Below are 12,312 nucleotides of genomic sequence, written 5' to 3' on the forward strand. Positions count from 1 at the left end.
GCTGTAGGGCTGTGGTGACTTGGAATATACAAGATCAGTGAAAAGTGGCAGCCATGATTCAGCTCTAGCCACATGCAAGTCCAGGGTTACCAAATCTGATTCTTTAAGGCAAACCACTTTTTGTGTTTCATGGTCCAGTTTTTAAACTAAACTGGAAAATTAGTTTGTATTCTTTAAAAGCATTGCTTAAGCCAAACAAAACACAGCAAAGATCTGATCTACAAGACACCGGTTTTTGGAATCTCACCTAGTCTGCAACGAAAATGTCATCAATTTTCATTTAGTGTACATTCCATTCATTGGTTAGCCTCTGTGATCTGAAGGGAAACCAGGCTATATCTTTATAATATAGTCAAGTAGAAGACAAAGTAGTAAAGGAAACCATTTCATAAAAAATAACCCATGACATGAAAAGAACATATTTATATAACGATGCTACAAACAGATCCTCACATGTAAATATCTGGCTTGTGGTTTCTGACCACTTACAATGGCAACTTTATTGTACTGCTAAAAAGCAAACCACGAAAGCACTTTCCCGTCACTCACCATCAAGCTTCAAACATGTGGACACATTGAGCGTGCTCCCAGGCTCAATCAACTCTAACTGTATGGAGGTACTGAGTGACCCAAAATTATCATTCCCTGTTGTAGAACTGTAGGGGAAAAGTAGGTCAATTACCACATACTCTATGGAGTTAGGATTTGAAAATCTGAAAATGTGAGAGTTTGAAAAGTGTTTCTTGATAGAGAAAAAAAGTCCTACCACCCATACCGGCAGGAATGCAGCGGTCAAGTTGTTCATATTAATATAAAATTTGCTTGTGTCACTTATTGAAGATACTGGAGAAATTATTCAAAGGTAATTTGTATAATTTCAAACAAGGAAATGTACCTGGATTAAGAACAACAGTCCTTTCTTTTCTGCATTTGTCTTGACACACATTAGTGATTAAGCTTAAAAAGACTCTGAAAAAGTAAAAACTCTGTCGCTGAGAGGATTAACTCTGTATTATAAATTCAATAGCACATTACTTCATCAGTAGCAACTTCTCTAGAAACACATCCTCAAAAAGTCAGGATGGGTGGAAAAGACCTTTCAAATAGAGTTTTTTAGGTTTTAGGAATGCTCTCAGCTAAGTGCATGAGCAGACATAAAATGAGAACTTCAGAGTTTAATTCTGCGCATTTTATTTAGGCTGGTCTGGGGACAAATCTGCTGGAGCAGACAACCCAAAGCCACTGAGAAAGGGATATTTTCTGCATATTTCCAACATGAAAATAAACGTCTGCGTGAAGTGCCCACAGGCAGCCCATGCGGTTTAGAGCTCTCGTGATTTCATCCAGGCTGGCACTAAGCACGGGGCTCCAAAGGACAGAGAGAATTCGTAGCATCTAGGTCTGTGGAATGTTACAGGTCACTTGCTTATTGGTCTGTTTATGCTTCCTTTCATTTGTTTCTAATAAAAATCTTGGAGACCAGAGTTTCTGCTTGAGATGACTTCTTTAGAGTTCCAAAAAGGCCTCACCAGGGCTTTCTGGCTACACTATGACCATCGTCTAATGGGTTACAGACACACTTCAGCTTACAGCTCTATCACGGCACAACAGAAATACACGAAACAACATATATCCCACATCATGAATTTCCATTTGGGCCACAGCCAGCATGTTAGGGAAAACTGGAGATGGAAAAGACTTAAGAGTCACATGTCTCATTCTCTCCTCATTTTCTCAGGGCATTTGGCTCTCTAACTTTCATCCAAATTAGCCCATCACACAGTGACTACTTCTCTTAGGAAATTATTTGAGGGCCAAGGAAATCTCGCTGCTATTGATGTTATCATTCCACGTAAAATGCCAAGTGTTTGATCTCATACAATTCATCTCAAATTTCATCTACTCTTTACTCACTTCTATACATCTGGGCATTAATGAAGTAAAATAGCAAGTTTGTGTGTCTCATACATTACCTGACATAGTGGATGCTCATTCAATATTTGTTTCTTGCCTTTATTTCTAAATTACTGCCTGAATTTAACTTGGAAAAGGCTGATATAGTCTGTGAACTCTCTTCAAATTACTTTAAATCAATATACTCTCAGAGGTACGGAACTGAGAAATGTCATTGGTGCTTCTATTATGTCCTATTTCTCCCACCCTCCCTGGCCCTACAACAACCTTCCTTCATATTCCACTCCCTTACCACCCCTACACAAATTAATTTTTTGTTGTTGTTTTGGTTTTTTTGTTTGTTTTTAAAAAGATTTTTTAATGGATATTATTTTTGAGAGAGACAAAGAGACAGAGCATGAGTGGGCAAGGGGCAGAGAAAGAGGCAGACACAGAATCCGAAGCAGGCTCCAGGCTCTGAACTGTCAGCACAGAGCCCGATGTGGGGTTTGAACTCATGAACCGAGAGATAATGACCCAAGCTGAAGTCAGGCGCTCAACCAACTGAGCCACCCAGGTGCCCCCACAAATTAATTTTATATCGAGTAAGGTCTACCATGAATCTCCTTAATTCCATGTGACTTCAACTCTTTCGGTTGTTGATGGCTTCATGATTTTTAGCCATCTCTCAATGCTTCAGCACAGCATAGATCAGTCATGAGGATGAACAAAAAAAGGAAAATGTGAAATGAAAGCCTGTACTTTGTAGATGCACAAATAATCTAACTTAATCCCCAAAGGACAGGCTTAAAGACTTTTAAGTATTTACAAAAGTAAATATCCACGAGTTCCTTGCAATGAAATGCTTAACCATTATGCTTTTAAGCAAATGTTTTTCTCTTCCAACACCCAAGAACAGAACATCCTATCCTCATTTTATCAAACTTCAAATTCAAACCAGCTCTACAAAGCTGTATTGTGTGATTTTCCTGTACTATGCTTTCCTGGAGGAAGCAGACGGAAAGCAAGCAGACACACGCAGTCACATCTCCTAGGTCTCAGTTAAATGGTAAGGACAGGTATTAAACAGGTCATTGTGAGCATGATGAAAGCTGCTGGAGGGGAAATGCAGGATCAGAGCTGCTGTGTGTGGCTGAGCAGGTTGTACAGTGCACAAAGACACAAAATCTGAGGAAGCACCACCCACATCTCACATCTTGCTGAGTTGTATATCTCTCAGGACAATTCTATGACAGATGGTGCCCAAGCATGCTGTACTAATGAAATCACTGTATCACAGTAATTTGCAGACAAACAGAAATAACATATCACGAGAAAGGCTGCCTTTTTCTAATTCACAAAAAGAAACCATGTAGACAAGAAAAGGGTCCTGTAGGGTGCTAAGGGAACAGAGAGAATAAGCCTGTTTAATTTAGTCTAGAAGCCAAGAAAGACCTTCTGGGGAGGGAAGGATTAGTAGTAGTTTAAAATTGTACTACAAACTCCACAGAATATCCAACTTATTTCTTTTCACTAGATTTTTGGTATAACAGTTTCTCTAAAAACACATTCTCAAATTGCAGTTAGACCTTGAAAGAAATCTGCCCTTCAGCCTCTCTGAAGTTAATTAGCAAGTAAACAGAAGTGATAGGAAGCCAGAGCAAGAAGACAGAAAGTTACACACACATCTTAGGCTGCTATGCTTTTCCTAGGACAAATTTCTGTGTCTGTTTTTTTTTTTTTTAATATTTTTTAACATTTATTCATTTTTAAGAGACAGAGACAGAATGTGAGTGGGGGAGAGGCAGAGAGAGAGGGAGACACAGAATCCAAAACAGGCTCAAGGTTCTGAGCTGCCTGCACAGAGCCTGATGGGCGGCTCGAACCCACAAACCGTGAAATCATGACCTGAGCTGAAGCTGGACACTTAACCGACTGAGCCACCCAGGTGCCCCTGTTTTCGTTTTTGTGTGTGTGTTTTTTTAAATGTATTTTGTCTTGGTAGGTTATTTGGAAATTCTGGTATTTTCCAACACATTTCAGTAGGAAACATGTGGAACGGTCAAGGGGTAATTGCTGCTCCGTGGCTGGACAAATGAGCTGTGAGGATCCTACTTTTCTGCTCCCTGAAAATGAGCCATTACATGGATGAGAACAATGGAAAGCATTTCTTAAACTGGTTCCTCCATTTTAGAGAATTTAATCATCAGCCGTCTTCTGGGGGCGTGGGAAGGGATGCCTTATGAAGAATGAGCTTTGTTTCTAAGTAATACTAATAATTATAAATCACAGTGACAGTAGCTAGTGTTGCCTACATGTCAAACTCTGCAGTTCGTATCCAACACTGTTCTTAGCCATTTGCGTTTACTTTGCTTTTCCCCAGAACAACTTCTGAGGTAAGAACTCTTCTTTATTTTTTATTTTTAAGGAATCTCGACACACAGCATGGGGCCTGAACCTACAACCCTGAGATCGAGGGTTGCACACTCCTCCCCCGACTGAGCGAGCCAGGCGCCCCCTGAGGTAAGAAGTCTTTGTATCTCCACTTTACAGGTTAGGGATCTGAGGCATGAACCTGTTTACATAACTTGTATGAGGCCACAGAGCTTTCCAGCGGCAGAGCTGGGATTTGAACCCTGGCAGTGTGGCCCCAGAGCTCATGTTCTGGACCATTCAACTGCCCTGTCTGGTTGGGACAAACATCCAGCCTAGGCTAGAGACGAAATTGAGAAATAACCACTAAGCTTTCTTAATTAATGGAAACACAAACAAAAGTCAACATCTAGAACTAACCACACTGCCAGTGTAACTAGCCTATCAGTCAGAAAGAGCGTTTGGACGTATTCTCCAGTGAGAAAGACCTTCAGGGAGAAAGCGTAAGGTGACGCAAGAATACTAGGGCTCTGACATTCTCAGAAAGCTGGACCCAGGCCTGGGCATTCAGATCTGCCAGGATTATTTCCCATTATCCAATCCTTAAGAGTCAGACAGGCTAGATCACTCGCTCGTGCCGGGCAGTGGAGATTAGAGAATTATTAATGTGAGCACTGCCTTAAGAATTCCCTAAAGGGTTTTTTGCAGAATTGCTGTCCTTTTTCTTTTCTTTTCTTTTTTTTGGGGGGGGGGGGCAGACAGAAGGAGGGAGGGAGAGAATCCCAAGCAGGCTTTTTTTTTTTTTTTTCTCCCCCGCTGCGTGTGGAACGGAGCTGGCGCTGAGTGAGCCTTACACGGGGCTCGTCCCACGGCCCTGGGATCATGACCTGAGCCAAAACCAAGAGTCAGATGCTCAACTGACTGAGTCGCCCAGCGCCCCAGAACTGCTGTCCTTTGAGGATGCTTCATATAAAAATGTTTTGTGGTCGGTAGGTTCCAAAAACCTGGCCGACCGTACCTGCCTCTGAAAGACTGACAGTGTGCCCAGAAACCCGACACTAATGAAACCTGGCTGACATTTAAAACCCAATATCACAGGGGCGCCTGGGTGGCTCAGTCGGTTGAGCTTCCGACTTCGGCTCAGGTCATGATCTCACCATCTGTGAGTTCGAGCCCCGGGTCGGGATCTGAGCTGTCAGCACAGAGGGGCCTGCTTCGGATTCTGTGTCTCCCTCTCTCTCTAACCCTCCCCCGCCCATGCTCTGTCTCTCTCTGTCTCAAAAATAAAATAAAAAACATTAAAAAAAATAAAAAAAATAAAAAACCCCCAATATCACAGAACTCTGTTTGATTATGGAGCTCTTTGCTTCCTTTGGAACCACCAGTAAAACCAGGGCCTGAGGAGCGCGGCTGCAAGGTGAGCCTGTCAGCAAGGAGCGGCAGAACACATAGAGAAGGAGAAAGCAAGGAGAAAGGAAGATGCTCTGAGGCAGGACTGTGAGAAGAGCACAAACTGAGATAGCCATACTGCTTACCATGGTGTTTCTTACATACTAGTCCTAAAAACAATTTGTTCAGTTAAACTTACAAAGGGAAAAGGAATTTTGATTATGTAACGCAAAACAGCGGGTCTGACATATTAGGGGGCCTGCCGCGCTGTGGGTAGCGAGATTAGAACACGTGATTACCCACACGGTATCTCCCCTCACTTCCGGAAAGGAAAAAAGGAGCATAGTGTTGTTGGTGTGAACCAGATCACCTCAGCAGAGGGAGAAAGAGGGCAGAAAGTACCTACCCTTTGGTTGGACTTCAGAGCTCAAGCTTTTTTTTAAAGTTTTGGATTTTAATTTTCTTTTTTTTTTTTTTTTTTTTAATCTTAAAAGTAACAAAAGATAGAAGACAGACCAGGCAAGAATATGCACTCTCCCATCCCATGCAACACTGCAATATATACTATCTATCTTTTTTTTTTTTTTTAACTCAGAAGGAAATTTTGATTTCTTTCATGAATTTCTCAAGACATAACAGTGGGGGGAAAGTTCCAGCACAGAAAAGTGTGGACGCTTTTCTGCCTCATCTGTAGACAGAGCCATATGATATGGCTATTTAAAAAATACTCTCCTTTTTGGGGCGCCTGGGTGGCGCAGTCGGTTAAGCGTCCGACTTCAACCAGGTCATGATCTCACGGTCCGTGAGTTCGAGCCCCGCGTCGGGCTCTGGGCTGATGGCTCAGAGCCTGGAGCCTGTTTCTGATTCTGTGTCTCCCTCTCTCTCTGCCCCTCCCCCGTTCATGCTCTGTCTCTCTCTGTCCCAAAAAATAAATAAACGTTGACAAAAAAAATACTCTCCTTTTTGTTTCAGGTCCTTTAGAGTTTCCAGAATCTTTATAAGGAACCTCAGGGTGGTAGGGGTTTGTGCTGGGGGCTATTCTCAATCACCACTGGTCCACAACCCACCTACGACACTTCACAACCTAAATGCAGCTCAGGAATGCTGTGGGAATATTTACTTGTGAGCATGTACTAGTTTGCAAAGATTGTAAAGTAGGAAATGGCTTGTATTTGAGGCTGTAAGTTTACTTCTTTGAACCATTTTATGGGCAGAGAGGGAGGCTGTTAAAAAGATTGTAACGTTGGGGCACCTGGGTGGCGCAGTCGGTTAAGCGTCCGACTTCAGCTCAGGTCACGATCTCGCGGTCCGTGAGTTCGAGCCCCGCGTCGGGCTCTGGGCTGATGGCTCGGAGCCTGGAGCCTGTTTCCGATTCTGTGTCTCCCTCTCTCTCTGCCCCTCCCCCGTTCATGCTCTGTCTCTCTCTGTCCCAAAAATAAATAAAAAACGCTGGAAAAAAAATTAAAAAAAAAAAAAAAGATTGTAACGTTGAAATATCAACTGGGGCTAAAAGCACACAAAGAATGTAGCATTAAGAAAGGTCCACCTGTTAAACCAGTGAGCTCAGAGTGTGAACATGAGTGGACTGGCCCCACAGGGGGCTTGGGGAGGACAGGGCACTGTCTAAGGTGAGTGGGAAAACTTAAGCTTCCTATTACTAACGAGAGCTTTGAGCAAGTCAGGCCAAGAGGAGCAGCCTCGCAGGCAGCTCAGCTGAAGGGCTGTGAAGGGTATCAAGGTGACCTTAATCTCTGGCGACTTCCAAATTCTCACTTTAGGTCCCACAGAGCTTGGCTCTATTTCATTTCTGTGAAATCTCTGATCATTACAACAAGTCCAGCCACACTGCCCTTCCTTTGAGCTAGTTGGACCAGCTCTCTTTTTCTTGTTCCCAGAGGAAACGATTCCCAGTGCTGAGTGACTTGAGATAACTGCAGAATTTCAACTGAGTGTACCAACCCTCCTCCAGGTGTCTGTTTATATTCCTGGACACTGTTTTGTCTACTTCCTGGAAATGAAGCATAAAGCAAAACAAGAAGCAAAAATAAAAACCAGCTCTAAATACACAGTCATTATGAAGAAAAACACAACATTTTCAGAATCACTGGGGCCTGTAGAAGTCCCAAGGTGACAATATAACGAGGTCTCTTATCTATTATTTGTCAGATCTTGAGAAGAAAAAAAGAAATCCACAATGTCCACATACATAGTATGTGTGGCAAAAAGAAGATACACTAAAATTGCTCATTTTATTGGGATGTTAAAAATGGTAAATGATTATATAAATTGTGTGCCTATTCAGAGAAGTAACAGTATGGTAATTTTAACTGAACAATTTCTAGAAAGCTACAAAAGTGTTCTTTGCTAAATATTCTACCCTAGTACACCACGGAAGTATTTTAAGTAAGATATTTTGAATGATTAAGAAGGAGAAACTACTTTCAACACAAAATAAAATTCTCTTTGAATATACATTACTTTGGTTTAAACTCTGCTTTCTTTAAGAATATCATACTCTTAGGAGAAATATTAAAATTGGGACACGTGAGCACATCTTATGCTTGATCTAGTTGTTACCAGACAATAATCATCAACTTGTTTCTATTTCAGTGAAGATTTCAAAGGCACAGACATTTAGAAACATGCTGTTTCCATAGCAGCAAATAAAGAGTAAAAATAAAAGGATTTTTATTGATTTTAACAAGTCTTGGAAAATTTATTCATCTTTTTAGCAGTGATTTTGCTCTTTTTTTTTAGTCTTTAGCAACATCTCATATTCTCTTTTCTATATATATATATTTAGTACATCATGTAAGTTTTGAAAAATAGGTTAATTGTGACATTACCGTAAATGTACACATTCTTATAGTAATGGAGAATAACCAATATTTGATCCTTAGTGTAAAAGAGATACTGAACTATGCAGTCAAGATGAGGCATCAAATGCTCTAACTACAAGCAACATCAGCTTAACATCTGAATAAAATACAACACTGTACAAATATTTTTAGATAATTCATTAACGATTTAAAAAGCATGGTATAACATTTGCTGTTACTATTAATTTATTAAGACACACACACTGGAAATAAGGCTTTCAAACATCAATACTACAGCTACAAAATGCCAAGTTTCTTTCTGGTTAATGTGGCAGCATGATGGCAGATAAGTGAAACCAGCAATATAATCGTTCCAAGTTAACCTGCTAAGAAAATAGGACTTCATTCCTTTGCTCGCATGTTGTTTAAGTTGTATGTTTTTCTGCCAATTACTCTGATGTCTAAAACTTTCTATTTGTCAAAACACAGAGAAATGGCTCACCTGTAACAGACACACAGCCTAACGGAGCGATGAGAGTAATGGGGGCAAATCCGTAGGCTGCAAAGTTGCCCATCTCCCCAACGGCCATGAGCACGGCCCCAGCCCACCACAACATACTCTTGAAGTATGGCCTTGGGTGTTCCTGGTGTGCCAACTGGACATGAGAATATTTCTGGAAGGAAATCAGGATGCAAATAAGAAAATATCTCTACCACAAATTAAAACTTGCCCTGAAAAGTTTTGGTCCTATGCATTTGCATCATGGCTTTTATTTGCAGGTTATTACAGAGCAATTGCTATGGCTTTCTGCTTGTTCCAAACATATTAACTGCAGAAGTGACTCCCACTGATGGAGAATTTTGTGGAGGAAAGGGCCTTCTCACATAGGAATGTTGCTTAATTCTGATAACTGTAAAGTTAGTAGCAGTCTTCCTCTCCAAAGATGAGGAGTATGTTAAGGAGTTAAGTGTCTTAACACTACTTTCAGAATGTCGAAAAAGTTCAGATGCCAAAATAAACATTCGGGAAATAAAAATAATAAGTTACTAAAGGAAAATCCTTTGAAAATGGATTCAAATGTATGAGTCAAAGTAGCTACCACAATAAACATAGCAAGGCAGAATGCTTTGATAGTTGGGGGTTGGGGTGATAGATGCTTATTTACATCTGGTTTGAGTATTTTTTGTATTTGAAACATATATATTCATGGCCATTACATAAAGCCCAGTTTCCTTATTGATTTTATGACAACTGAACTTACTTTCTTATAAGAAGTATATACAATTCTAGATTATGTTTGAAAACTTAAAAAAATAATAAAAGTACTAGAAGAAAACACAGAACATTAAAAATAAATCTTGGTTTACGCCAAGATTATGAACAACTTTGGTACAAATTTGTGGTACCAATTTACAAACTACTGAGGCACCTTGCCTAGGATATGCAATACTATTAAGATGCCCACAAAAATATTTAATTCCTTTTAAAATTAGAAGAAGAAAAAAGTGAACGCAATCCAGCCTAAGATATATTTGTCTTTATGTCAGTGAGGTCATAAAATATAATTGTTTAGATTTTTTGTGGAGGAAGGATCCCAGGAGGGCAAAAGTGCCTGAGACCCCTTCAAGCCATAATGTGTCCCTAGATCAAACTACACTTAGAAAAACAAGCTACTTCTTACCTGAATATTTAGGGAAATACTGATTACCAAGTTTCCTAGAATGGCCAGCAAAACTCCAAAAAGGTGAATCTGTAAAAGAAAATGTTTTCTTTTTTCAGTAACACTTGTAAGATATTTACTAAAAATCCCCTCCCCCCCCCCAAAAAAACAATAAAATTTAAGTTGATACATTCATTCATTTGTTCATTCATTCAGCAAATATTTACATAGCACTCATTTGCCAGGATCATTTGGATTATGAATAGTGGTTTTGTCAGGATTTGTTTTTTTTCACTTTAGTCAAATATTATTCTTTAGAACTAGCTCAATGCTTTACTGAACTCTCTAGATATTTGTTTAATTCACTAAAATAAAGAAAATAGTTAGCAGGTTCTTTTTCTAAGGTGCTTCTTATTTATCCTTTCTGTCAATTTTCCTCAGCAACCCCCCTGATTGCGGTGTTCATTGCCTCAAGTATGGACCGTAAAATTGTTTCCCATCTGGTCTCCCTCTCTCCTTTCTCTTAACATATTCTGGAGGACTGTAGTATGAAAGAAAGATCACTGGCCTTGGAGATAAAGGATGAATCTGAGATTCAGATCTATTTTATTTTATTTTTTTTTAACATTTTTTTTATTTGAGAGAGAGAGAGCACAAGCAGGGGAGGGGGGCAGAGAGAGAGAGAGAGAGAGAGAGAGAGAGAGAGAGAGAGAGAGAGAATCTCAAACAGGATCCATGCCCAGTACAGAGCCTGATATGGGGCTTGATCCCACAACCCTGAGATCATGACCTGAACTGAAATCAAGGGTCAACCATTCAACTGACTGAGCACCCAGGTGCCCCAGATCTGCTATTTTCTAACAGGTAACTTTGAGCAAATTATTTCAGCTCCCTGGCCTCAGTAAACAAGAAGATGTTGAATAAGATGTTTCCAAAATCCCTTTCCCTCTAAAGTTCTATGATCTCCATCGGGGGTAGACTACATTTTCCTACTACTCCATTAAATATGCTGTGGTATGGTCCAGATGAGGACAGCTTATGGGGAACTGGTAAAGTAGTTTTATATTCGATGTAGTTGACTATAGAGAAACACTGTGGCTTTCTCTGATCTTGCTTTCTCAGACTCTACATGGTAAGTGCCTTTATTCCTTCTTCTTCTTTTTTTAAAAATTTATTTATTTTTGGGGACAGAGAGACAGAGTGCAAGCAGGGGAGGGGCAGAGAGAGAGGGAGACACAGAATCTGAAGCAGGCTCCAGGCTGCAAGCTGTCAGCACAGAGCCCAATGTGGGGCTCGAACCCATGAAGTGCAGGATCATGACCTAGGCCGAAGTCAGATGCCTAACTGTCTGAGCCACCCAGGCACCCCTATTTCTTCTTTTAGATTGTCATGTGCATCACTAGGTTCTATGAAGAGATGGCAAACTGTCTGAGGGAAGAGAACCATGTCTTAGGCTTCTCTTGGATCTCCTACATCACCTACTTTATAAAATTAGGGGCTCTTGAAAAATACATGCTGGAAAAAGTATATAATGGTTTAAAACAAGAACTAAAAAGAGATTAAAAAATAAGTGCTTGGGGAGCCTGGGTGGCTCAGTCAGTTAAACATCCAACTTCACCTCAGGTCATGATCTTGCAGTTTGTGAGTTCGAGCCCCACATTGGGCTCTCTGCTGGCAGCCCAGAACCCACTTTGGATCTCTGTCTCCTTCTCTCTCTGCTCTTCCCCCACCGGTTCTCTCTTTGTCTCTCTCTTAAAATAAATAAATTTTAAAAAAATAAGTTTTCACACATTGATGAACATGTTTCCTTCAAAAGATGCATTTACTGCTCCTATCAAGGCACAAAAGCATCATATCTTTCTAGCAGGATAAATTAGCAGTGATATCAGGGATCTTCCCCCTTCTTTTTCTACAGTACACAACTCCTAGCTAGCTTCAAATTCCAAGGAGTTATTTGAATTTCAAAAGAATATTATAATCACAAGGAGCTCTTTTCAGAATGCAAAATGCCTTTGAAGTTTTAAAACTGTATTATATGTGCTGAAGTGAAATTCGGGGTTTTTAAAAAATGAAGCAGAAAAGTTGAAAACCCATTTAATAGCTGATATATAATATCCATAGCCTTTAATCAGTTAAGAATGTTCTTTTCCTAATAAAGGCACTTGGCAATAATTTTG

The 12,312-nt window shown here is 40.3% G+C and overlaps 1 protein-coding gene across 5 annotated transcripts in view; it reads right to left on the reverse strand.

The window, feature by feature from the left end:
- NIPAL2 (NIPA like domain containing 2) overlaps positions 1 to 12,312 on the reverse strand; it is an 82,547-nt gene that overhangs the window by 49,568 nt on the left and 20,667 nt on the right. For 3 of the 5 annotated variants that reach the window (XM_040494082.1, XM_040494083.1, XM_040494084.1), the window contains 3 exons: positions 10,157 to 10,225; positions 8,977 to 9,148; positions 550 to 656 (listed from right to left, as the gene is read on the reverse strand). In XM_040494082.1, coding sequence (XP_040350016.1) covers positions 550 to 656; positions 8,977 to 9,148; positions 10,157 to 10,225 — 348 coding nt within the window. The remainder of the gene's footprint in view (positions 1 to 549; positions 657 to 8,976; positions 9,149 to 10,156; positions 10,226 to 12,312) is intronic. The other 2 variants (XM_040494086.1, XM_040494085.1) reach the window with 1 other exon arrangement.

The sequence above is a fragment of the Herpailurus yagouaroundi genome, unplaced genomic scaffold (assembly GCF_014898765.1).
Source record: "Herpailurus yagouaroundi ecotype Mexico unplaced genomic scaffold, PumYag 186, whole genome shotgun sequence".
Lineage (NCBI taxonomy): Eukaryota > Metazoa > Chordata > Mammalia > Carnivora > Felidae > Herpailurus > Herpailurus yagouaroundi.